At 44.9% G+C, this 25,280-nt stretch overlaps 1 protein-coding gene across 1 annotated transcript in view; it reads right to left on the reverse strand.

Annotated features, from left to right (window-relative positions):
- Positions 1 to 25,280, reverse strand: part of SLC44A3 (solute carrier family 44 member 3) — a 68,763-nt gene that overhangs the window by 22,345 nt on the left and 21,138 nt on the right. Inside the window, 4 exon segments of the mRNA XM_072968168.1 lie at positions 2,221 to 2,304; positions 4,791 to 4,924; positions 4,927 to 4,946; positions 15,492 to 15,680. Of these exon segments, the coding sequence (XP_072824269.1) occupies positions 2,221 to 2,304; positions 4,791 to 4,924; positions 4,927 to 4,946; positions 15,492 to 15,680 (427 nt within the window).

Raw genomic sequence — 25,280 nt, forward strand, 5'->3', positions numbered from 1 at the left:
AGTGGTTGGTCTAGACTCCAGGAGACCTTTCCCTGCCCATCAATATTCACATCACTTCCTTCTCTTTCTTCTCCATTCTTTGTCCTCCTCTTTCTCAATTCCCTAAACCGTGGGCTTCCCAGCAGCGCCCACATCAGCAGGCACCGCCTACTCCGCCGGGAACCACCTCAAGTTCGAGTTGCTCTGACAGCTGGTGTAGCCAAGGCCGGGCGCTCTGGCTGCGCGACCAGAATTCAAAGGACCTACCCGCGTCTGCAACCCCGATTCACTGTGAGCTGGACCCTCAGGGCTGGCTGAGCCCTTCTGTGATTCAGGGCCACTCATTGCCCGTGTACGTCTGCTGTGAGGATTCCTCCCCTTTATAATGGTAATTTTAGTGTGGTTAAGACTAACACTACTTATGATCTTGGGAACATTTTGAACTTCTCAAAGAAAAGGTACTGGGTTAATACAAGGTGCTGAAATGTCAGAATGCAGAAAATATGTCCCTTAGGACAGCAGGGCAGAGAAAACCAACACGAACATGGTACAGTGTTTCAAATGTGTTTTTCAAATGACAGTGGCTTTCAAATGTGTTTGGGCAGCAGGGTCCTGTCTTCAAACGAACCCTTCAGGGGCACCCCACTCCCAAACCAGGGAAAGCGGAGCTTCTTGGGCGGCAGGCGGGTGGTGGTGGCGGCGATACGGGCCCAGGCCTACCCGCCCTCCTCGTCCTCACCCATTTCTCTCCCCTCCTGCGGTGGTGGTCCCTGCGGCATCCACAGGGAGCCCCTCGCTTCCAGGAGGCAGGGAAGGAGGGACACGGAAAGAAGCTGAACTTACATCATACAGTGAAGGGATGGCAACTCAACTTTAGGGCCCCATGGGACCATGTGGCCAACATATTTGTACATCAGTGGTCCCACTGCTTTGTCTTGCTGGTCTGTCTGTTATGTTTCTAAGCTTGATCCTCATGTATGTATAGTTTATCACAGTTTGTTTTTGTAATGCATCTCAAAATCTTTGTGAAATGAGATGGTGTCTGGATATGTACACACAGTTCTAGGAGAGAGAGGCTGGCATATGACACTGTGTCAAAACACTCTCGGGTCTGGCCTGACCTGCTACGTGACCACCATTCTGAGAGGTTCTCTATGCTATCTTACTGTTTTATGCGTGCTGGCTTGAAGCAATCCAAGCGAAAAGTAAATACACTCTAAAATGTGTTCCAAGATTCTCAAGAAGGGCCTTAATTACAGGGCTTTACTATAAGAGCATGATGGTCTTCCCGGAACAAAGAAAGGTATTCTTAATAGCACTTATAAGAGATTAAACATCCATGCTATAATTACTCCCCTTACTTCTACTGGTACATTTATTAGGAAGAGGCGCAACTATAAGAAGTGCTTTTCTAAGCGAGATTTCTGTGAACATTTAAATTATGAAATGTCCTGCTGACTTACAAAAACACTGCTTTGTGTAAACTTGACTAAGGGTTATTAAAGTTTCCCAAATTAAGTACAGAAAAACAAAACATACGTTTAAAGTTCATTCAATTTGATAGACTCAGAAGAAAAAAATTTGAAATTCAAACAAAGTATATAATTTTCCTGATTTTTAAAGGAATATTTATAGCTTGAAAGGGAAGGGCTGGTAAAAGATTGAAAAAAATTAGCGAAGCAATTCTTTTCCTATTTCAGGAAAATTACAGTTCTAAGAGAAGATATTGAAAATTAACTCTCAGCTGATATACATGCATTGTGTAAGGGTTTCTAAAGCCTCCTCCCCTTTTTATTTCTGAAAAGATGCACAGATTCGAAGCATGGCATTAATGACTGAAGGTTCTGAGGTAAAGGTCCGCAAATTACAGCCCAGGAATCAGATCCACCAGGCAGCCTGCTTCCTCGGGCCAGAGCTAAGAGTAATTTTCACATCTTAAATATAGTTGGAAAAAAATCAAAATAAGAAGCATATTCCTTGACATGTGAAAAATATAAAACTCAAATTTCAGTGCCATACGTACAGTTTTACTGAAACACAGTCATGCCCATCCATTTATACCCTGTCTGGGGCTGCTTTCCTGCCACCACGGCAGGGCCACGTCGTTGCCACTGACACTGATGGCCCCAAAGCTGAGAATATTTACACAACCGAGCCTCTTACAGAAGAACTGGCCAACCCCTGACCTATGAGATGGCGCCCACCTGCAGGCCCCTCCGAGCACCCCTGGCGGAGACATACCTGGTTGAGGTGGCGCAGGCATTTGTCAAGACACCAGAAACAGCAGCCGCAGCATCGGAACACGCGCCTGGACCACGCGCTGTGCTGTAGGGATCGGGTTCAGAGCCAAAGGGACAGAGTCAGAGACAGCACAGGAAAGCAGCAAGCAGGCGGTTTCTGCGAACTCGCACTCACCGTGTTCCCACTTGGAGGCCCTTGTACCTGGGGAAGCAGCACGGGAGAAGCCCTTCTGCTTTGCATACGCTGCTTCTGCTAATTGCTATCATTGCTACTACCGATGAGCGAGGTTTCGCTAATGCTAGGACTGCTGTTGACTTCAGCAGACAGGGAAATGAGTTAGCCCGTATTTACTAGCATGGGTGAACTAGAACTCTGGTTCTAGTGGGAAAAAAACAAAACAAAACAAAAACCCTTTCTTCCCTCTTCATCTTCCCTTAAGTGTCTTCAATTATAAACTCTGCTTTTCAAACCAAAGCTTATATTCATGAAAAATTCACACCCTAGGGACAATAAAACTAACGCACTGTGGATACTGGTTATGTGCCCACATTAAAAACAAGAAAGAATCAAGTTTAATTTTTTTTTTTGGAAATAAATCCAATAGTGAACTTTTCAGGGCTAACTTTCAAGGGATAAATCAGTCCTTTGAAATAGAACTTGTACTTGTGTATAACTCAAGAGTGAATAATTTAAAAAAAAGTGAATAATTTAACGAAACTTGTTGGGGGGCCGGGGGAAGGGGTGACTGAATGTGTTCTACCCACTGCCCAGAACCCCCTCGCCTCAAAAAACTCCCTGAAAACAATCCTGAAATAGTTCTCCATGAGGACCCCAGGAATAACTCAGCCTTATATGGACATTTTCTTGTCCTGGTGTTAATTTAATTGGGTGAAACTTGATCTGGATACTTCTCAGCCTGGCTGTGGTTGTGAATGAGCCATTTAACGGAGGAAAGATCTCATAGGGGCCGTGTAAAGTGTTTAAATTGTAGGCATAGCACTGGGCTGTAAGGCTGCTAGGGAAGACCGTTTTTTTTTAACCTAAGAAAGGATACATTTCTCCAACAGTGACATCACTGAAAGGGGATTGGCGCCTTGGGCCTTGTGGGATCTGGGGTTTGATAAACAACCTTTTAGACCTCCACCGGGAGGCTGGCCTATTGATGTCTCTTTTAGATTTATGGACACTGTTTCCCAAAGAGTTTACGGTGCCTAGGTCTAGGGGCGATAGCTCGTCCCCTACTGCTCATTAACTTACGATGACCTATTACTAATGCATACACACACACACGAATATATTTAATACACAATTAACCATAGGGATATATTTAAAAATTAAAAAGCTGTTCTGTTCTTCCAGAAGTCCTTCTCTAAGTGTCCTAAGATTGAAGGATCAACTTCAAAATGCAGGGACCAGAGGAGCCACACTTGTCCTCACTGTGTGAGTGCCTCTTCAAGCCACAAACATGTGGCCAAGCAACAGTTCAATAGAAATACAAGAAAATACTCTATGATCAGGGGCAATAGCTTAGCACACACTGCAAGACAAGGAAGCCAGATAATTTTATGTGAAATTCAACCAATTGTTCCTAATTGACATATTAATATCAAATTTTGATTATGGACTTAAGAAATATCAACAATTCATATTTCTGCTTAAAAGAGCAAACAAAAAGAATTTTAAAGTATAATTATAAATCCCAGCATAAAACTTCCCCAATTTACTACAAACACATACTGATACCCAAAAGGTTGGACATGTACGTTCGTTTGTTAAACTCTAGCCAAGTCATCGAAGCTGAGGTGGAGATGGGAGGGGAAGGAGGGAAGGTTAACACTGTGAGAACAGAAATGCTGGGAAAAATCCAAGCTTCCCTTGTTTGGTAAGACAGAAATACCATGAGAACAGCTGTTTTCCTGGTGTTTTGGTTTCTACTGGCATTCATAACCAAATGTGCATGGAAATAAAAACCGGGGAGGGGAAAAGCCCCAGGCACAAAAGCCCCATAGTTTTCTGTCTTTTGAGTCGAGATTTAGGGCAGCTTGCCCACTTCTCACTATTAAGCATGCGCGCGTGTGCACGCGTGCACACCCCCCCCACCCCAGTAACTTCCCTTGGCACCTTCCAGGAAACACAAAATGCAGGGAGTATTTTAGTATTAAAACAGAAACAAATACTATTCTTATCTTAGACTATATTTGTCTTTCTATAAAAAAAATAGCTTGATAAATATCCATTACAACTTATTTAAATTTCATCTTAAGAACTCCTCCCATTTGTTCAGCATTTAAATAAGAAGGAAAGCCAGCAAAGAGAAACACTCCCTCCCCACACCACTCTGCCACCATGCTGGAGAAAATCCAAAAAACAAAACTCTAAGCAAAACAGGGATTGGGGACAAAAAGTTTGCAGGGGGTGGAGTGGGAGGGTGGGAACTGAAGAACACTGGAGCTTTCTGAATGGCCGCTGCCACAGGTCACATTCCTTTCTGGGGACCCAGGGTAGTTTTCCAGTGATTAACTTTTCTGTGACCCAAACACAGAGTGCACTGTTTTAAGGTGCTGCCTTACTTTCTCTTTCAGCATGTTATAGATGTACGTGAGGATGGTTCTTGGAATCCTCACCACCATGATTAAAAATGACCCTTTTACAACTGTTCCCTGATGGTAGCAGAAAAGGGTGGAGAGAGATGAAAGGATGGGGCATCAGGAGGGTCATTTTTATTTCTGGGAACAGACAGGAAAAAAAAAGACAGCATTTTAAAAAGGCTATTTAGAAATAAACAAAAAACTTCTCTCTGGTTCAAATCAACTACAGTACAACAATTCAGAAAGCAGTGATGCCATCCGCGTTTGGCAAAATTTTTACACTTCTTGGTAGCTAACGTTAAGTGATTTCTAGGATGAAGTTAATTCCTTTTGGTGGCACTCAATGTTACAGACAAACATGGCACAGAAATTGTTAAAAATACTGAGAAGTTAAAACAAACATGTTTTCCTCTCTGCAACACCTACCACCTCCACCAGTCCTTTAAATGGCATATTGATCCCATTTTCATTTTCAGAAATTTAATTACATAATCATCCCCAAGGTTTAAATTACACACAGAGCATATGTAAATATCGCCAGTACTAGCTGGGTGATTAAAACCACCACCAAATCACATGACCAGGATTGGCAGCCGGAGAGGTACCGGCTTACAGTGCAGGGAGGGAAGGCTCTGGCTTCCGCACAGCTCCAGGCTCCTGAAATCCAGCTGATTCCTACTCTGCTCTTTAAAGGTCACTTCACTGTGAATCATTTACGGGACTCGTCATGACACAGCTCCCAAGAATGCAAAAGTCCGTTTCACAGGCAGAAAAAAAAAAAGTAAAAAAGAACAGAGTGGGCACAGCCTTCACCCTACCCCAAACCTGAAAGATAAAGCGCAGGGGGGAGGGCTGATGCAACCCCTCCCCGACCCTCTGATGCCAGTTCTAGAAAATGAGGCCCTTTCCGAGAAGCTACTTCACTGATTCCAGGGGAAGCCTGCTTCCTTCGTAACGGATTATTCTGCAACTTGCTCTGGTTGCTAATAAGTCACTATGAATTAAGGGTTTGACAAGAGCCTAGGTTTTGAGGGAGGAAAAGGAATGCAGCCAGAAATGTTTCAAGAGTTGGCAATGGCCGTATTTTGCTGTTACTTAAATCATCCAGGAAGGAAGAGAGAAAGGAAAGTAATATTGGAAGCAGAATAATTGCAACGCGGTTGTCCCGCAGAAAGGGTGACGTGTGTTTCAACTCAGTATTGCTGGAAATAGGAAATGCCAGGCAGCTGTCGCTGACAGGAACTGATTTTGATCTGATGAACCAAGGGCAGCACCGCCAGGAAAATAGGACCCATTTTCTCCCTTTCCTTATTATTGTTATTTTTTTTTTTAAAAGGGAGAATGTTTACTTTTCCATTTGGGAGATTTATGGGCCTTAGAGCATCTTACGGTGCTCCAGAGGGGGTGTGGGGAGGGGAGGGCAGCACCTGCTTCCCATCTGGTCAGGAAATAAACGATTCACAGGCCACCGTGAATGGGGCCGTGGGGGCTGGTCCTGCAGGTACTGGCGTTTGGGCTTAGGCACCAGCTGTCTGGGGTTCCGGGGATGGGGTGAACCATTCCGGGCTGAGGAGCGTCTGCGTGTCTCGACTGCCCCCGTCTGTGTCTCACCCAGTGCTGCCTCCAGGGTTTCCCTGGGACAAGAGTAGAGGGTCCGAAGCTGAGTTAACACATGACGAGAGAGAGACCCTGGGAAGGCGGCCAGCTCTCAAACCAGGCCAGCCTGCAGAGCCTGGAGTCACTCAATACCCGCCCTGAGAACGAAACACCGCCCCACACATAAAGGTCAGTCAGTGCAGGGTCTCTGAGCCCCACCTTCTCTCCTTAGACTCTTTTCTGTGTTCAAAGGTAACGTCACCCTGCCATCCGTGCCCTGCGACGTACGTGGCTATGGCCTTCATCTCTGTTTCCTTCACAACCAGCAAAACCTACTTTTAGGAGGAGGCTCTGATTACACCTGGTGAGGCTGAAACTAAGACTTTGGGATGGCGGTGCAGCGTGGGGCATGTGGGGCAGCTGAGTGATGGGCCTGTGAGGATGCTAAGGCCTCTGGTCAGGCCTGCACTTCCAGGGAGTACTGCATGCTGAGCACCTTCCACTGGATTCTCGGGGTGCTGGCAACTGGAAGACCCTGGTCAGTGTGAGAGACCAGGATGCGCCCCACACACCCAGCTCCACTTCTTTGAAACCTGTGGCTGCGCTGAGTGCTGAAGGTGCCCGGCCCTGTGCGAGGGAGCCGGGCCCCCAGGACACTGCATCGCTCAAGTCACTGAGCAGAGGCTTTAACGGTCCCATCCGCCTGAGTCCGTGACACATCTGGGTCATGGCACAGAAATGATGCTTTGTAACTACTATTCAGACAGCAGAGCCTAAGTCGAAGTCAGCAGCCACTTCAGGGTCCTAGAGGCAAGCTTTAGCTCTGGGGAGATCCAGCCTGGTGCTCACTAAGAACCCTTCAACAGGATGGAAAACTCAGTGTGTGCTGAGGCTCTTGGACAGGGACCGGGCCGTGCAGGCTGGATGGGCTCCCGTGTCAATCTGGTCCTGAGCACAGGAGCACAGTGTGGTCCCCACAGAGGCCTTGTCCTTTCCTGGTACTTCTTCCAGCAAGATCACTGCAAGATGGGGTTGGGAGGGCTGTCGGGAAGCTGTAAGGTTCATCTTTCCAACCCCACAGAAAATGGAAACTCCTTGTTACAGAGAACAGGCCTTGGCAGCTCTCGTCAGGCTTAGGGAACTCAAGGGTCTCCCACCTAAGTGCCTTAGGCTCCGCCGTGAGTCCACTGCCTCACTTCTCCCTTAGCAAATCCAAGGCAGCTGGAAAGCATCTTTGGTATATTTGCAAATGATGATGAAGTCATGCTGCTTCCGTGTCCCTTCTCCAAGCTGAGCGGTTGCTGGTTCCTGCCTATCACACCCCAGCCGCATCTTTATGGCTCTCAGTTGACTCCTCTTCTAGCAAATGGTTGCAAAAGGGAAATTATACAAGTTGCCCATATCCTGGGACTTGATGGTCTTCGTATGAACTCTTCAGCCCTCTTACTGCTTAAATGGATGACAGAGATGAATGCACACTGGCTATGTTTATTCCTCTCCCTGTGTGCAGGCGAGACCATGAGATGAAAGAATTGTGAACCCTGAGATAAAGGAAAACCCTGAGGTTTCAAAATTAGGCATGCAGTTAAAAAGAATGCAGAACTCTTTAATACGTGAAATGGTAGTGCTAAAAATAAACCATGCATTTCATTTTAAATTAGTTTACTTTTATCAAATATGTGAAGTATCTTAAAAAGTCGAATTGTACTCCTAGGTGTAACAGGAGAAGCAGTGGTTTTTTTCCCCACTGCTAATTTTCTCTCCCTAGAGGTAGTATTTTAGCTGTTTCTTCTGGAACTTGCCCTCACACTTCTAAATTACACGTTCTCATGGCTATTTCTTGATTTTTCAGCCTCAGAGACTGTCTACCGACTTCCCGCTATGGAAGATGTAGGTTTAGTTCTCCTACACAGCCTTAACTCCCCTACACGCTCATTTTCCCACTCCCTGCTTCTCAATTATACTGAAATTTTTAATGTTTTTTCCCCAGCCTTTTTGAGATATAATTGACATATAACATTATGTAAGTCCAAGGTGTACAATGCATTGGTTTGACACACATATATTGCAAAATGACTACCTCCATCACCTCGTGTAATTACCATTTCTTTTTTGTGGTGAGAACATTTAAGATCTACTCTTTTAGCAACTTTCAAGTGTATAACAAGTCTTATTAACTATAATCATCATGCTGGCTATGAACTTATGCTTCTAACTGCAGGTTTATACCCTTTCACAATGTCTCCCCTTTCCCCCTACACCCCAGCCCCTGGTAACCACCATTCTACTCTGTTTCTATGAGTTCAGCTTTTTTAGATTCCACATATAAGTGATATGATCCAGTATTTGTTTTTCTGTGACTCGTATCACTCAGCATAATGCTGTCAAGGTTCATCCATGTTGTCACAAACAGCAGGATTTCCTTCTTTCTCGTGGCTGAATAATCTTCCGTTATCTACACCACATCTTTTTTATTCATTCACCTGTCAATGGACACTTAGGTTGCTCCCATACCTTGGCTTCTGTGAATAATGCTGCAACGAACATGGGAGTGAAGATCATTCAAGATCCTTTTTCATTTCCTTTGGATATACACCCACAAGTAGGATTGCTAGATCATATGGTAGTTCTAATTTTAGTTTTTTTAGGAACCTCCATACTGTTAAACTGTTTTTCGTATTTGCTGTACCAATTTACATTCCCACCAGCAGGGCATAAGGATTCCCTTTTCTCCGCATCCTTGCTGACACTTGTTACCTCTTGTCTTTTTGATGTTAGCCATTCTAACAGGTGTAAGGTGATATGCATTATGGCTTTGATTTGCAATTCCCTGATGATTAGTGATGTTGAACACCGCTTCATGTGCCTGCTGGCCATTTGCATGTCTTCTTTGGAAAAATATCTATTCAGTTCTTCTGCCCATTTTTTAACTTTTTTTTTATTTTTGCTATTGAGTTATATGAGTTCTTTATATGTTTTGATATTAACCTCTTACCAGAAATATGATTTGCAAATACTTTCTCCCATCCCATAGTTTGCCTTTTCACTGTGTTGACTGATTTCTTTCCTGTGTAGAGCTTTTTAGTTTGATGGGGTCCCACTTACCAGTTCTTGCTTTTGTTGCTTGGACTTTTGGTATCATATTCAAGAATCATCTCTAAGACTGATGTCAGGGAGCTTTTCCCTTACGTTTTCTTCTAGAAGTTTTATGATTTCAGTTCTTATGTTTAAGTCTTCAAACCATTTTGAATTAATTTTTGTGAATAGTGTAATATAGGGGTAATTCTTCTTCATGTGGTTATCCAGTTTTCCAGTACCATTTACTGATGAGATTATCCCTTCCCCCTGCCTGGAATCTCAGTTCTCTTCCACTGATCTGTGAGTCCATTTTTATGCCAGCACCACACTGTTCTGATTACTGCAGTTTTGTGGTATAGTTTGAAAACAGAAACTGTGAGGTGTCTAGGAATGCTCTTCTTTCTCAATTTTGCTTTGGCCATTTGGGATCTTTTGTGACTCCATACAAATTTTAGGGTTTTTTTTCTATTTTTATGGAAAATGTAATTGGAATTTGGATAAGGAATGCATTGAATCTATAAATGCTTTTGACTAATATGGATATTTTAACAATATGAATTCTTCTGATCCATGAACACAGGAATATCTTTCCATTTATTTCTCTAATATCTGTCATCAGAGTCTTATAGTTTTCAGTGTACAAATCTTTCACATCTTTGGTTAAATTTATCTGTAAGCATTTTATTGTTTTGGATGCTATTGTGAATGGAGTTGTTTTATTTCTTTTTCAGATATTTTGTTGTCAGAGTATAGAAATGCAACTGTCTTCTGTATGCTGGTTTTGTATCTTGCAACTTTACTGAATTCATTGATCAATCTAACAGTTTTTTGGTGAAGTCTTCAGGATTTTATATATATATGTAATATCGTGTCATCTGCAAAGACAATTTTACTTCTTCCTTTCTGATTTAGATACATTTTTTCCTTTTTCTTGCTTGATTGCTCTGGCTAGGACTTCCAGTACTATGTTGAATAGGAGTGGTAAGAGTGGGCACTCTTGTCTTGTTCCTGATCTTAGAGAAAAAGACTTTCAACCTTTCACCATTGAGAATGTTTTAGTTAATGTTTACTGTTTTCATTATCAGTCATAAATAACATTGACAACCATTGAGAATGTTTTAGTTAATGTTTACTGTTTTCATTATCAGTACATAAATAACATTGACAACTGATCCAAATGGTATATTCTGAGTATATTTCCTTTTTTGTACAACTTTTGTTTTTTCCTGAAGTTTGTAACTGTTTCACAATTTTTTTATTTGTGCAGTTTTCCATAGGCTTCACCAAAGTATAAATCTTTTTTCCATACGTTCAAACATACCAGATGTCCTCTCAGTTCCTCTTCTTTTCTTTTCTTTTCTTTACTTTTTTTTGGAGACATCTCTCTCCCGGAGCCCACTCCTCCATGGATGTTTTCTATACCTCATCAGTAGCTACCCTTCTGGAAATTCCTTCCTCTTCTTCACTGTGTTGGAGCTCATTTCCTGAAACTCATGTTTTCCTGCCTGGCTTACTCATTAGTTTCAGTGGACAATGGATGTGGGAAGAAAATCTTTTGGGATGTTACATGCCTGAACAGGACTCCATTCTCCTTTACCCTTGACTGATAGTATGACTAGGTATAGAATTTGAGGTTGGAAATAACCTTTCCTTAGAATTTCGACAGCCTTGTCCTACTGTCTCCTTGGTTCAGAGTTGCTGTTAAAGATCAGATCCCATTCTAGTTCTTTTTAAATTTAATTTAATTTTTTAATTGAAGTATAGTTGATTTACAGTATTATGTTAGTTTCAGGTGTACAACATAGTGATTCCATATTTTTATGGATTATACTCCATTAAAGCTATTATAAAATATTAGCTATATTTCCTGTGTTGTACAATATATCTTTGTAGCTTATTTATTTTATACATAGCAGTTTGTACCTTTTAATCTCCTTCCCCTATCTTGGCACCCCATCCCCTTCCCTTTCCCAACTGGTAACCGTTAGTTTGTTCTCTGTATCTGAGTCTATTTCTATTTTGTTTTATTCATCAATTTGTTTTATTTTTTAGATTCTACATATATGTGATAACATACAGTATTTGTTTCCCTCTAACTTATATTATGGCTAATATTTCATTGTGTGTGTGTATCCCTCGAACTTATTTCACTAAGCATAATGCCCTGCAGGTCCACCTATATTGCTGCAAAATGGCAACATTCCATTCTTTTTTATGGCTAATATTCCATCTTCTTTATCCATTCATCTGTTGATGGACACTTAGTGGCTTCCATATTTTGGCTACCATAAATAATACTGCCTGAACATTGGGGTGCATGTATCTTTTCAAATTTGTGTTTTCATTTTCTTTGGATATATACCCAACAGTGGAATTGCTGGATCATATAGTATTTCTATGTTTAGTTTTTAAAAAAAACTCCATACTGTTTTCCATAGTGGCTGCACCAATTTACATTCCCACCAATAGCATACTTGGGTTCCCTTTTCTCCACATCCTTGCCAAGATTCGTTGTTTGTGTTTTTCTTGACAATAGCCATTCTGACAGGTGTGAGATATTTCATTGTGGTTTTGACTTGCATTTCTCTGATTAGTGATGCTGAACATCTTTCCATGTGCCTACTGATCATCTGTACATCTTCTTTAGAAAAATGTCTGTTCAGGACTTCTACCCATCTTTAAATTGGGTTGTTTATTTTTATTTTTTTGATATTGAGTTGTACAAGTTCTTTACATATTTTGGATATTAATCCCTTATCATTAATGTCATTTGCAAATATTTTCTCTCATTTAGTATGTTGTCTTTTTGTTTTGTCAATGGTTTCCTTTGCTGTACAAAAGCTTTTAAGTTAATTAGGTCCCATTTGTTTATTTTTGCTTTTGTTTCCTTTGAGGAGATAGATCCAAAAAAATATCACTACAACTTATGTCAAACAGTGTTCTGCCTGTGTTTTCTTCTAGGGATTTTATGGTTTCCGGTCTTACATTTAGGTCTTTAATGAATTTTGAGTTTATTTTTGTATTTTATTTATGGTGTGAGAAAATGTTCTAATTTCATTCTTTCACATGCAGCTGTCCAATTTTCCTGACAACACTTATTGAAGATACTTTCTTCTCCCCATTGTACATTCTTGCCTCTTTTGTTGTAGATCAATCAAACATAAGCGCATGGGTTTATTTCTGGGCTCCCTGTTCTGTTCCTTTGATCTATGTGTTTGTTTTTGTGCCACTGCAGCTTTGTGGTTTTGATTACTGTAGCGTATTAGTATAGTCTGAAGTCAGGGAGTGTAATACCTCCAGGTTTGTTCTTTTTTTCAAGGTTACTCTGGCTATTTGGGGTCTTTTGTGGCTCCACATAAACTCCGGGATTATTTGTTTTAATTCTGTGAAAAATGTCATGGGTGTTTTGATGAGGATTGCATTAAATACGTAAATTTCTTTGGGTAGTATAGACATTTTAACAATATTACTTCTTCCAGTCCATTAACACAGGATATCTTTCCAATTTTTGGTATCATTTTCAATTTCCTTCATGTTTTATAGTTTTCAGAGTATAGGTCTTTTATCTATTCTAGTTCTTGATACTTTGCCTGTGGGCTGTTTTTATCTCTAAAGCTTCTGGGATCTTCTCTTTACTTATGTCCTCTAGCTCTGAGAAATCTTGATAGTTTCTTCCCTTCTTCTTCCTTTGTTCTCTATTTCTGGAACTTGTATTAGCCAGATGTTCAGTGTCCTATGTTATCCTCTAATTTTTCATCATCTCTCTCCTCTTTTCCATCTCTTTGTCTTTCGGGTCTACCTTTTGGAACAGTTTTTCAACTTTATACTCTAATCCTTCAGTAGAAAATTTTCACTTTTGCAATCATATTTTTAATCACAAAGAGGTCTTTCTTGTTCTCTCACTATTCCTTTTTTTTTTTTTTGGTACAGAAGCAGCATTTCTTGGTTCTTTCTGAGGATATTATAGTTTTGTTTTGTTTTGTAGTTTTCTTCTGCTGCCTGCATTGTCTGTTTTCCCTAAATTCCTTTTGTTTGTTTGTTTTGTTCATTTTGATCTCTTTCAGTAAAGACTTCTACAAATGTTTAACAATCACTGGCTACCAGTTCACATTTAAGAGTGAGGCAGTGAAGAGTGAATTGGAGGCTCTATACAAGGGTGACTGCTGACTGGTGAGTTTCACTATCTGGTTCGGTGTCAGGAGATCAGCTATTTCATTTGGGGACCCCCATATGGCACCACCTGTAGATATTTTCTTTGTGTTAGACAATTTCTCCAAAGAAGCCAACTATCTCCTGCTTAGGAAGTATCAGCCTGGCTGTCAGCATCCCGGGGGCTGAGCCGTGGAGTGTGGGTTGGTGGTAGGTAGAATTCTATTCAGTGTTTAGACTTTCCCTTGCTCCCACTCCTTTCAGTACAGAGCCTTGCCCCGGCCTCAGCTGTGCCAGACACCCCATGTCCAGATGCTCTCTGATGACCTCTTCAGAGAGCAAAGTTCCCGCCTTCTGCTGGTGTAGTGGGAGGCCCTGGGACCCAACTGCTCGTTAGAAAGACCTTAACTCATCTCCAGAAGGACATTTTACACTTGAATTCCTGAGCACCTCTAAGTTTTTGTGGTTCAAACCAGCCACCTCTGCTACTGAACGCACACAGACAGGCTTTTTTAGGTCTCTCCAGTCTGCTCAGAGTGGTGAGTGGTGGCTCACCCATCCTCTCTTCAGCCGCCAACATTTGGTTGGCATTTCTTGCCCACTGTCGTTGTTTCCTCCTGCCCATGTGTGTTTATGCTTTTTCCGTTCTTTCACAATCTGGGGGGAGGGGAGTCGGGGCAGGGGGAAGGATTAGGAGATAATCCAACTACACCTCACTGCAAGTTAAATCAAAAGAATCTCGTTGAAAATGCTTTGGTTTTGTGGTTCTAAAACAACACAGAATCACTGCTGTCAGAGACCTGTGACCTGCTGGCCAGTTTGGTTAGAATAATCTCTGCTCGCCTACTCAGGGGAAGGCAGCACACACCACCCCCTCTGGTGGCCTAAGGTTCTCAGTGCCCAGGGCTACAGTCCGCTGTGCATCCCACAGGGTCTCTAATGGTGGAGGTTCCCAAACAGCGCCCCTGCAATAAAACGCACGGTGCTCCTTATCTCGAGAGGTGACTGCTCTGCGGCATGAATCATCCCTGGCTGACCCTCCTGCCCCCACGAACACTCAGTGTTTTTCTGCTCATTTCGTCTGAGAGATGAGAGGAGGATGAGCATCATCGGGCGTAAACTTCCTGTTCTGAGTCCAACCCTGTCATTGTACTGGCCGTGCTCTCCTTGCCTGTGGTTTTCTCTCTGCCCTTGGAGAGTCACACACATAGAAGAGGTAAAGGGGTGAGGGCTCTGTGTGTGTGTGTGTGTTTGTGTGTGTGTGTGTGTGTGTGCACATGCGCGTGTGCACTCACATAAGTGTCCTCAATTATTCTGATGAAGTAATGGAGGGTAAACACTCCAGTAAGTATCATGGTGAACAGTGAAGCAAATAGTTAATTCACTAGTTCTTAACTGTACGGACACAAAATTTATCTAACAGTCATACACATTTCCCTTAGGAGTCAAAGTTATTTTCCAAGAAAGCATTCTCCTCACTTTACATGGGATGAAGTGGTGCTCCCAGAACTTACTGAAGTGTGTTCCAAAAACAGATCAGTAATTTTTAAAGTTTGAAGTCAGTAAGAATGGATATTTACAGGCAAAGTCAACCTTTTCTTTCAGGTTTTTTTCAACTCTGAGCAGTGCAGTTACTCCCCTGTTTGGCTTCCTTCAGGATTTCTAACTTAAAGCAAAAGAGGCTGGAATAAAATATGACATGTCTTTTTACTTCAGATGGGCATCCTCCCCAATTTTGAGCGTAGTCTTTTACTCTCACCTATCCCTTTCGAGGGGCCATGTCCAAACTCCAAACTGTGTTTTGAGGTGCACAACATGAAGCTCACAGACAAGTCAACAGCAGTAACACACTGGACCTACCTGTTGAAGTAACATGTCACCACTGCCCCAGCTATAGCCATTTGCTGGCATGCGACGAGGAATTCGCCAGTCCAGATGGGGCCGATTAAGTGGTACCACCACGTATACCGAATGCCTGACAGAGGCTTATATTCCGCCTGGCCGACTCCGATAACCTGGGCAGCTCCTAAAGTTTAAAACACAAACATGCTTTTCACCTGTGTTTGGAAGATGGTGCAACAGGCCACGCTTCCTCACGCCCGGGCTTTGGCATCACATGAAACACAGATGCCAAAGCAAAGCCTGAAGTACCAACTATAAGTTAAGATCTTCACAGCAAAACTAAAAACCGAGAACACACATTTAACTTGTGAGTAATGTCACCAGTGATGATCACGGCGACTGACCGGTAGGCAATTTGCAAGACACCTGACTCACAGGCCAATAACTCACCCCACTTTATAGATACGAAAACTGAGGTTTGGAAGAGTCAAGTGACTTTTGTAAAGTCTCGCTGCTCATGATTAGTGGAGGGAGAATATAAACCTGGACACACTGGGCACTGGGCTCTAAACCCCACGACTCTGTGATGCAGACACAACTTACGCTGACAAAAGCACACAAAGCCCTTAGGACTGTGTTACAGATCCCTAATTCACCAAAACCTTTAGACTTTATAAACGGGACAAGGACTTTCATTGTTTCAAAGGGAGGCATTTCAGATTTCACGTCAAGACCAAACTCTTCCAGGACATTTACAATGTCCACTGAGCCGCAGTGTTAATCTTCTAGGTTTAAATCTCAGCTTTACCCCTTTCTGGGTAGCCTGGGGCAAGTTATGTGGCCTCTTGGAGTTTCAGTGCCCTTATCTGTAATAGCCATTTCCTGGTGGTAGTTCAAGGGGGTGTGTAGTGGGATTTATCTGGTAGGCACTGGCCCATAGAAATATCACTTCAGGAGTGATAACGATTACTACTATTATTAAATTTCAGGAGCACGATACTGTGTTAAACCGAGGCCAGCAGCACGGCCCCAGAATGCCCCGCCACCCACTGGCTGCTTCCCGCTCCACTTGTTCTCGTCTGAAGAAGCCCTGGAATCAGCTCTGTAGTTCAGTTCAGTTCCAACCGGATCTGGTCAAACCAAACCCCAGCTCTGGAGACGCGAGGTATCCTCTGCTGTGTATTTCAAATAAATTGCTGTAAGTACGAAGACGGCACTTTGGTCTCTGGCAAAACCTACAACTCAAAGGACACTTAAAGACAGCTGCATATTTCCTTTCACAGCTATAAACTGCTTTTAGGTTCATGGCTCATGTGTCATTAGATACTCGCAGTACGGTCTGTGCAAAGGAAGTGGGAGATGATCATGCTGCAGCGCAAGCTGACTCCACAGACGGAGGCTGGTCTCAGGAACTTAGGCTCTGTGTTCTGCTGAACGAGAGTCACACTGTGAGAACCGGTGAGCAGCCTGGTTTACAGAGGGAAGCCGGTACTTTAATGAACACTGGGCTCATCCTGGCTCGGAGGCCGTCTCTCTTTCAGGTAAGGCACTGAGAGATGCTTATGCTTTTCCAAAAGGGGCGTGTTTCAGAAAAGCGCTCCCAGTTCCAAAGGAGGTGACCCTTCACGATTAACAGGTCAGCGGAGACTCGGAGAGCCACTCCCTGGAACAGCAGATGCGCTGGGGCCAGCCAGCATGCACACTGATGCCCCGACAAGGTCACCAGTGCCGGGGCCTGACTGCCGTTTCCAGGGCCGGGTCTACACATCACACATGGTTGCGGGTGGAGGATGTTTCCAAAGACCAGGAGGGATGGCTTCGTCAACAGACAAAAGGCAAGTAAATACAAAGGCCCTGAGCTAAGGGGGGGCAGTCTCTGTTCGGGCTGCCAGTGGCACAGTCACACACATGCCAGCTTGGCACACGGATGGCAACAGACAGCAAGCGGAGGATGGCTGCATCAGGGATCCGTGCGGGCCTTCAGGCCCTTGGCGCTCCCGAGAAGCAGAGCCCATAACGTATTCTTGACTGCTTGTGCACACCTCTACTGACGCCGTCATCTGTTTATCCTTCTGGTCCAGTTACACCAGGCTGTTTACAGGCCCTCCTTCAGGGCCGGGTTTCTCAGCCTCTCAACATAGCGGCTGACATTCTGGATCAGATACTTCTCTGCTGGGGTGAAGTGACGGGGAGGCTGTCCTGTGCTTTGCAGGATGTTTGGCAGCTTCCCCAGACTCGGCCCCCTAGATATCAGAAGCTTCTTCCCACCCCTCCTCTAGTCATGACAACCCCCAATGTCTCCAAACGCTGCCAAATGCACCTAGGGGGACAAAACTGCTGCTTGAGAATCACTGCTCTAAGCCAACAGTCTCTGGAGCATCAGGCACTCTGGCCTCAGAGGGAAAGCTTAGGAACAAGCCTGCGGGCGGGGCGGGCGTGTCCATGCACACACGACTGCCCTCTCCTGGACAGCTGGGTCGGTGCAGGCAAGAGCCTCATCACAACATCAGTCACTTTGTTTCTAAGGACTGTTACAATCTAGCTGCTACCACAGGTAGCTACGGAGTGTTAACGGGAACTGGATGCCACGGTAAGATTGATCTGGGAGATGGTGGTGAACTGGGAGAAGGCTTGATTCCAATCTCAGCTCTGACATATGTGATAAGCACCTGGGCCTCAGTTTCTCATTGTAAAGATGAAGAGGGTAGACAAGATGAACCCCAGGGCAGTGGTTACAGGCTTGGGTTTGAGTCACACAGGCCGAGAGTCACATCTCTGCACTGTCCCCTGATGGCTGACCAACCCTGGGCACGTTGGGAGGTTCTGGCACCTTTTAACATCTCTGTTTCATCATCTGTAATCAGAAGGTATGAATACTTGCTTCTCACTCCCCTGTTCCATCCAGTCTCATGGCTCTAAGTGCCACACGCATAGCTGTTCTGAGGTTTAAATCGGCAGGTGCTTAGAACAGTAAGTACAATATAAAGTTAGCCATTACTGAGACATAGGTAGATATGATTCCAGTTCTGAAATTAAGAAATACTTACTTGCTGTCTATTGCATGCTGGAATTATGCTGGACATTAGCTATTAGGGGGAAAAACTAAAAAGGCAAACAAAAAACTCAGAAGATACCCCGAGAGTGAATCTTAGGAACTCACATGTTGCCTTGTTAGTCTGTTCACCTCCCCTTTCTTCTAGACTGTTCATCATTCCTCTAAGAGTTTGGTTTCTCCCATCCTCACTCTCAGTCAGTGACCTCACTTCCAGTTTCTCTGAGAAAACTGAAGGAATGAGAAAACCTCTGCGGGCACCTTCCTGCGCTCTGTCTCCCGCTACCAGCACATACCCACAGCGGACCTCCATGCAGTGTGATGTAGTGTCCCGGATGCCCAGGCCAGCCCCCTCACTGGATCCCCTTTCTCACCTACTTGAAGATATCACTTCAGAAACTCTCCTTCTCCTTCTTGCTTCATCAGAATATCCCTCTCTATCAAATCATTTTTAATCACTTCACATCTTAAAAAAAACCCCTACTTGACCCCCTTTCCTCCTCCAGCTTCCTTCCTATTTCTCTGTTCCTCTTTACAGCCAAATTTCTCAAGATTGTCTCTTACCCTTTGCAATTCTTTTATCTCCATCTTTCTCTTAAACCCACTCCAAAGGTGATCACTCCCCAGCGTGTCTCTGAAATGGTTTGCTTCACTTCCGTGTTGCTACTTCAGTGGTCAGTCCTCAGCTCTTGTCTTACCAGCAGCACTGGACACACTGGATCCTTCACCCCAGTTCCAGGACAGCACATTTCTTCTCCTCCTGGCTATTAGTCGCTCCCTTTCAGGTTCCTTTCCTTATTCTTCCTCATCTCCAAGACCTCTTCTTCTTTTTAAAATGTTTATTTATGTATTTTTATTGAAGTATAGTTGATTTACAATGTTGTGTTAGTGTCTGGTGTACAGCATAGTCATTCAGTTAATTTGGTGCGGCCACTATGGAAAACAGTATGCAGATACCTTAAAAAACTAAAAACTAGACTTACCGTATGATCCCGCAATCCTACTCCTGGGCATATATCCAGAGAAAACCCTAATCTGAAAAGATACATGCACCCCAGTGTTCACAGCAGCACTACTTACAACAGCCAAGACATGGAAGCAACCTAAATGTCCACTGACAGATGACTGGATAGAGAAGATGTGGTGTATTTATGTACAATGGAATTTAAGACCTCTTAACATTGACGTGCCCCAAAATACAGTCCTTGGATTTCTTTTCTAGCTACACTCATTCAAATCTCACGGTTTTAAATACTATTTATATGTGTCCAAATTCCCAAATATGGATCTCAGGCTGGCCCCTCTCTAGAAACTTCAGACTCAAACAACTAACTTACCTACTTGACATCTCTACCCAGCTGTCTAAAAGACACCTCAATCAACACAACCAAAAAGGAACTTCTGATCTACCCGACAATCCTCCACTCAAAGGCTTGTCCCATCTCAGCTGGTGGCATTTCCATCTTCCAGGTGCTCAGTGTCACCCATAACTCCCCTTCCTTTCACATCCTTCATCTAATAGATCAGGAAAACCTTCAAAACTGACACAGAATCCAACATGTCACACCGTGTCCACCATTACAACCCTGTTCTAAGCCACCATCACCTTCTCCCTGGATCACTGCCATTAAAATATAAGTCAGACCCAAATGCTGGGAGGCTGTGGAGAAAAGGGAACCGTCCTTCACTGCTGGTGGGAATGCAGTTTGGTGCAGCCACTGTGGGAAACAGTATGGAGATTCCTCAAAAGACTAGGAATAGACTTACCATATGACCCAGTAATCTGGCTCCTGGGCACATATCCAGAAGGAACCCTACTTCAAAAAGACACCTGCACCCCAATGTTCATAGCAGCACTATGTACAATAGCCAAGACATGGAAACAGCCTAAATGTCCATCAACAGCTGACTGGATAAAGAAGATGTGGTATATTTATACAATGGAATACTATTCAGCCATAAAAACGACAACACAACGCCATTTGCAGCAACACGGATGTCCCTGGAGAATGTCATTCTAAGTGAAGTAAGCCAGAAAGAGAAAGAAAAATACCATATGAGATCGTTCATATGTGGAATCTAAAAAAAAAAAAAAAGAACATAAATACAAAACAGAAACAGACACATAGACATAGAATACAAACTTGTGGTTGCCAAGTGGTGGGGGTGGGAAGGGATAGACTGAGAGTTCAAAATCTGTAGATACTGACAGGCATATGTAGAATAGATAAACAAGATTATACTGTATAGCACAGGGAAATATATACAAGAACTGGTGGTAGCTCACAGAGAAAAAAAGTGACAATGAATATATGTATGTTCATGTATAACTGAAAAATTGTGCTCTACACTGGAATTTGACACAGCATTGTAAAATGACTATAACTCAATAAAAAAATGTTAAAAAAAAAAAGTCAGACCATGTCACTATGCTGCTTGAAATGCTGTAGTGACTCTCCATCTCAGAAAGAAAGCTCCCACGATGGCTTACAAGGCCCCGGGACCAGACCCTGTGTTCTCTCTGACCCCTCCTGACCCGTTCTCTCCCTCAACCATGCCACTCGTGGTGTCCCCAGCACCTCTGCCTCTTGCTGTTCCCTTTGCCTAGAACATTTCCCTTCCTTTATGTAGTCCCAGGGCTCTGCCCTCACCTCCCTTAAATCTTTGCTCGACACCCTCCTTAGTCACCAGAATTAAAACTGGGACCCTGCGCCCAACTTCAGCATCTCCTACACCTCTTCCATGCTCTCTTTTTCTCCATTCCACTTATCAACTTCCGCTGTACTATGCCGTTCATTTGCTGAGTTTATTTAATGCCTGTGCCTCTCTAGTTTCCAAGGTGGAAGGCAAGCTCTGTCTCCAGCGTCTGTAACAGGGTCTGACACAGCACAAGTTCAATAAATATCTGTTGAATGAATGACTGCGTGAAGGAAGGAACCTCACGTATCCTCACGTAATACATCCCATCACAGATTTGAGACAGTTTTCTGGAGGTCTTCCCAGAGAGCCCCAGCATCACTTGGAGGGCCCACATCGTGCCTCTAGCTGTAACTCTGGTCTCACAAGCCAGCGTTAAAGCATTTTGAAAGACTGAGGTCATACCAGTGACTGGCGTTAACGGCAGTTTCTCAGGGAAGGCAGGCCAGCGGGTCGGGATGATTTCCCAAAGGATGCAGGCCCAACCAAGAGGGTTCTACGTCCTAGCACATTCCACGCACTTGGCCTCTTCCAGCACATTGGCTCAACGTCCTGCCGACACCCGTCCGGCCTGTGCCTCTCGTGGGCTCAGCTGCAGCTCTCACAGCACGAGGATTAGGGAAAAAGAAGAAAACCTCAGTGACGTGGAGGCTGCCATTTACCAAGTTCCTTTCACGTATGTGTATCGTTCGATACACTGATGTGAATTCACTCACTGACATAGCACACACCTGGTGAACCCATTCAGGGGCGTGCACTGAGCTTAGAGACAGAAAAAGACACGGTCCTTGCCCTCCAGATGTTTCTTCTCCTGAGGGGTAACAACACACAGTCACTATCTTGCATTATTGCTCTTTATAGGGCTTATCGCCACCTGACAATATATATTTACTGACTTAGGCCCTCGCTCCCCACCTGCTGGTGCCTTTATCTTGCTCCTTGCTGAACCTCCAGGACCCTAGCCACTTAATAGGCATGTGATGAATATTTGCTGAAAGAAGGAAGAGTATAAAAAATTCATGGAAAGTGAAGAAGAGATATCTAAGTATGTCTGGGGAAATTACAGGAGATGTCCCAAGAAACATAATACCCTAAATGAATCTTGAATAATGACTAGTTTTCCAAGCAGTTTGGGGTAGAAAGTTGGGGTGAGACTTCGGAAGGGGAGCGGATCCTAGACTAAGAGCACAGAAGGTGCAAAGGGACCGAGATGCTCACAAAGAATGCTTTCCTTCACACCTGCCCACAGTGACCACAAACTTCCGAAAAGCTGGAACTATTTCCAGCCTGTCCTGAGCCATCTCCCTTTGCCCTGTTCCCAGGAAGGGCTGGGCCTCTAGCAGGCTTTTATGGAATAACTTGAATTATCTTCTAGATCTCTGATAACTTAAAAAAAAAAGACAATTTTCTTTTAGACTGTGTTCTCACATACGCCACGCACAGCAGAGAATATACCACAAAGCTGAGGCCGGTACTAAGAATTCCTTAGCTGACGTTAATTCTTAATATAAGGAACACACGTGGTCCCCTATTTGCAAAACAAAGCTCTGGTCCCATCTCAGCCTCCTAACATCCTTGTGAGGCATCTAGGGAAAGCATCACTTTTCCATTGAAAAAATAGGAAAAAGGAAGCACAGAGGATTAATGTACAAGGCAGGCCGGAGCCAGCCTGGATCCTGGGCCCCTGGGTGGGAAGCCCTCTGTCCAACCCTGCTGCCTCCTTTCCAAGCACAGCCCTTGGCCTTTGTCTTTGAGCACGCTGAGCACACCCCTGTGGTGACCTCTTCTAGCTGTGGGACCACTGAGAAGGAAGCCCCCAGGTGGGCCTCTTCCACTGTTCAGACCGGGGCTTCCAGACCACCTGAACGATAACGGGATCATCAGCTCATCTGAGCTCTTTCCAATCTGCCAACTGCACCTACTGCATTCCCAAGGTTACTCCAGTTTTCCTGTCTCTACTCTCACTGGGTTTTAGGAGTCACTGGCACATTGCTGGTAGCAGACATGTCCCAACAGACTTATTACTGTCATTGCTGGGGGGCCCTGACATGCTCTGCTGAAACAACCCCCACAAGCCAGAGTTTGTCAACTAGTTAAGAGACTAAGAGTCACTGGGGAATAACTACTGTATATAAAACAGATAAACAGCACGGGGAACTCTACCCAATACCTTGTGATAGCCCATAATGAAAAAGAATGTGAAAAGGAATATATGTATGTATAACTGAATCGCGATGCTGTGCACCAGAAATTAACAGCACTGTAAACTGACTATACACTTCAATAAAATTTTTTTAAAAAATGGCAAAAGATAATCAACCTAAGTTCACTTTTTCTATGTCTTATGCAGTAAAATGCCAATTCATTCAGTCACGTGACACAATAAAAAGTCTCATGAGTATTCACCCACTGAGGACACCCCTTCAACACTGGGAACACCAGGCAGAGACTGCAGGGAGAGCCTGAGGCCCTGTGGCTGCACAAGGGGACGTGGAGTGAGACAACCAGGGGCTGCAGCCGTCTCTCACCGCCCGAATCACCTGGGCACCTGCTGAAGATCAAAACTTGGAGCAAATGGCCCGCCAGGCCCAGAGCTGCTCACCTGGCGCTGCGCGCAAAGGCCTTTGAAGACAAAGACAGCTCTGGGCACCGGGGCCGCCCACAGGGAGGGAGAGGAGAGCCAGGTGGCCTGAGGGGACGCCGGTCTGGTTTTCATGAGGCCGGCCCCAGGGAGGAGGGAAGGGGTCGCTCTGTGCAACCCCTCTGTCCTGCAAAGACTGATACCGACACGCTCATAGATTCTTACATTAGGTCCTGGGCACCCAGTTTTCTTTCCTGCCCTTCAGTTCCTCTCACTTTTGCTCATTCTGCTCCTTCCACCGACGGGGAACGGCCACGCTCTACGATGTGACCCTCCGACCTGCTGCCACCGGCCCTACCGAGGAGCCGGCTTACTCCCTGCTTCTCCTGCTTCAGTCCTGGGGCCGAGGCTGTTCACTGCCCCCAGGCCCTGGGCCATCGGGGGCCTAAGAGGGGAAACTGAAGGGGCACCCCGCTGGCAGCGCACCCCTAGGCTGGCCTTGGGGCCTGTTCCCCTCCGACCGCGCCCCCGGCTCCCAGGACTGGCTCTCACCTTGCCTTGTGTGGCCAGGTCCGCTCCTGTGTTTGGTCATGACCCCATTAAATACCCTGTCTTTTTCTGTATTTTCTGATCTTCTGCTAATTTCCAGCCCATCCTCTGAGGAGCCTTCCCTGACTCACAAAGTGGGGTGGAGCCTCGTTCTGACATCTCACAGCTCCCCAAATTCCTTCTACTGTGGGTAGAGGGTATAGCTCAGTAGTAGAGCACGTGCCTAGCATGCAGTCCTGGGCTCAATCTCCAGTACCTCCACTAAAAAAAAATAAATAAACCCAATTACCTCCCTCCCCTTCAAAAAACAAAATTCCTCCTGCTGTGACATTTGTCCACCTTTGCCATCCTGCTTCACTCTCAGCACTGTGGGGAGAGGCCGCCACTCGTTCCCGTGTGCTTTGTGCATGGCCATGTCCCCACGGGGACCGCCCACCACGTGTGCATTCAGGAAAGAACACGTCCTGCCCCAAAGCACCGGGGGTTTCACCACAGACACAGCTTCCTTCCTCCAGACTCACAGCCCTCACCGACAGCCGGCGGGGCGGCTGTGCCCTGAGGCTGGAGGAGGGCAGGCCCTCGCTGGTCCTGGGCCACTGGGCCACGTTTCCCAAGGCCTCGCCCTAGTCTGTGATTCTTCAGGGCGAGGGCCCAGCACCGCAGTCCGCCTCCAGCGCGTGCAGCCCTGCCGCCTCCTGCCGCACCGCACTCCCAGCCTGGCTTCGCGCTCCGGCCCTGCCAAGCTCCCTTCCGGCCGCAGGCCCCAAACGCCACATCACGGGCACCGCCCGCACCTGCCAGCCAGCTGCCGTGCGCGACGCTGCTTCGATTTGAACGGACAACCCCGAGGAGGCCGAACTTGGCTGTTTAGCTTCGCATCCCAGACACGGCAGGTTCTCCTCCAGAGCTCTGGCATCAGCGAGGCTAC

This window comes from Vicugna pacos, chromosome 9 (assembly GCF_048564905.1).
Source record: "Vicugna pacos chromosome 9, VicPac4, whole genome shotgun sequence".
Taxonomy (NCBI): Eukaryota; Metazoa; Chordata; class Mammalia; order Artiodactyla; family Camelidae; genus Vicugna; species Vicugna pacos.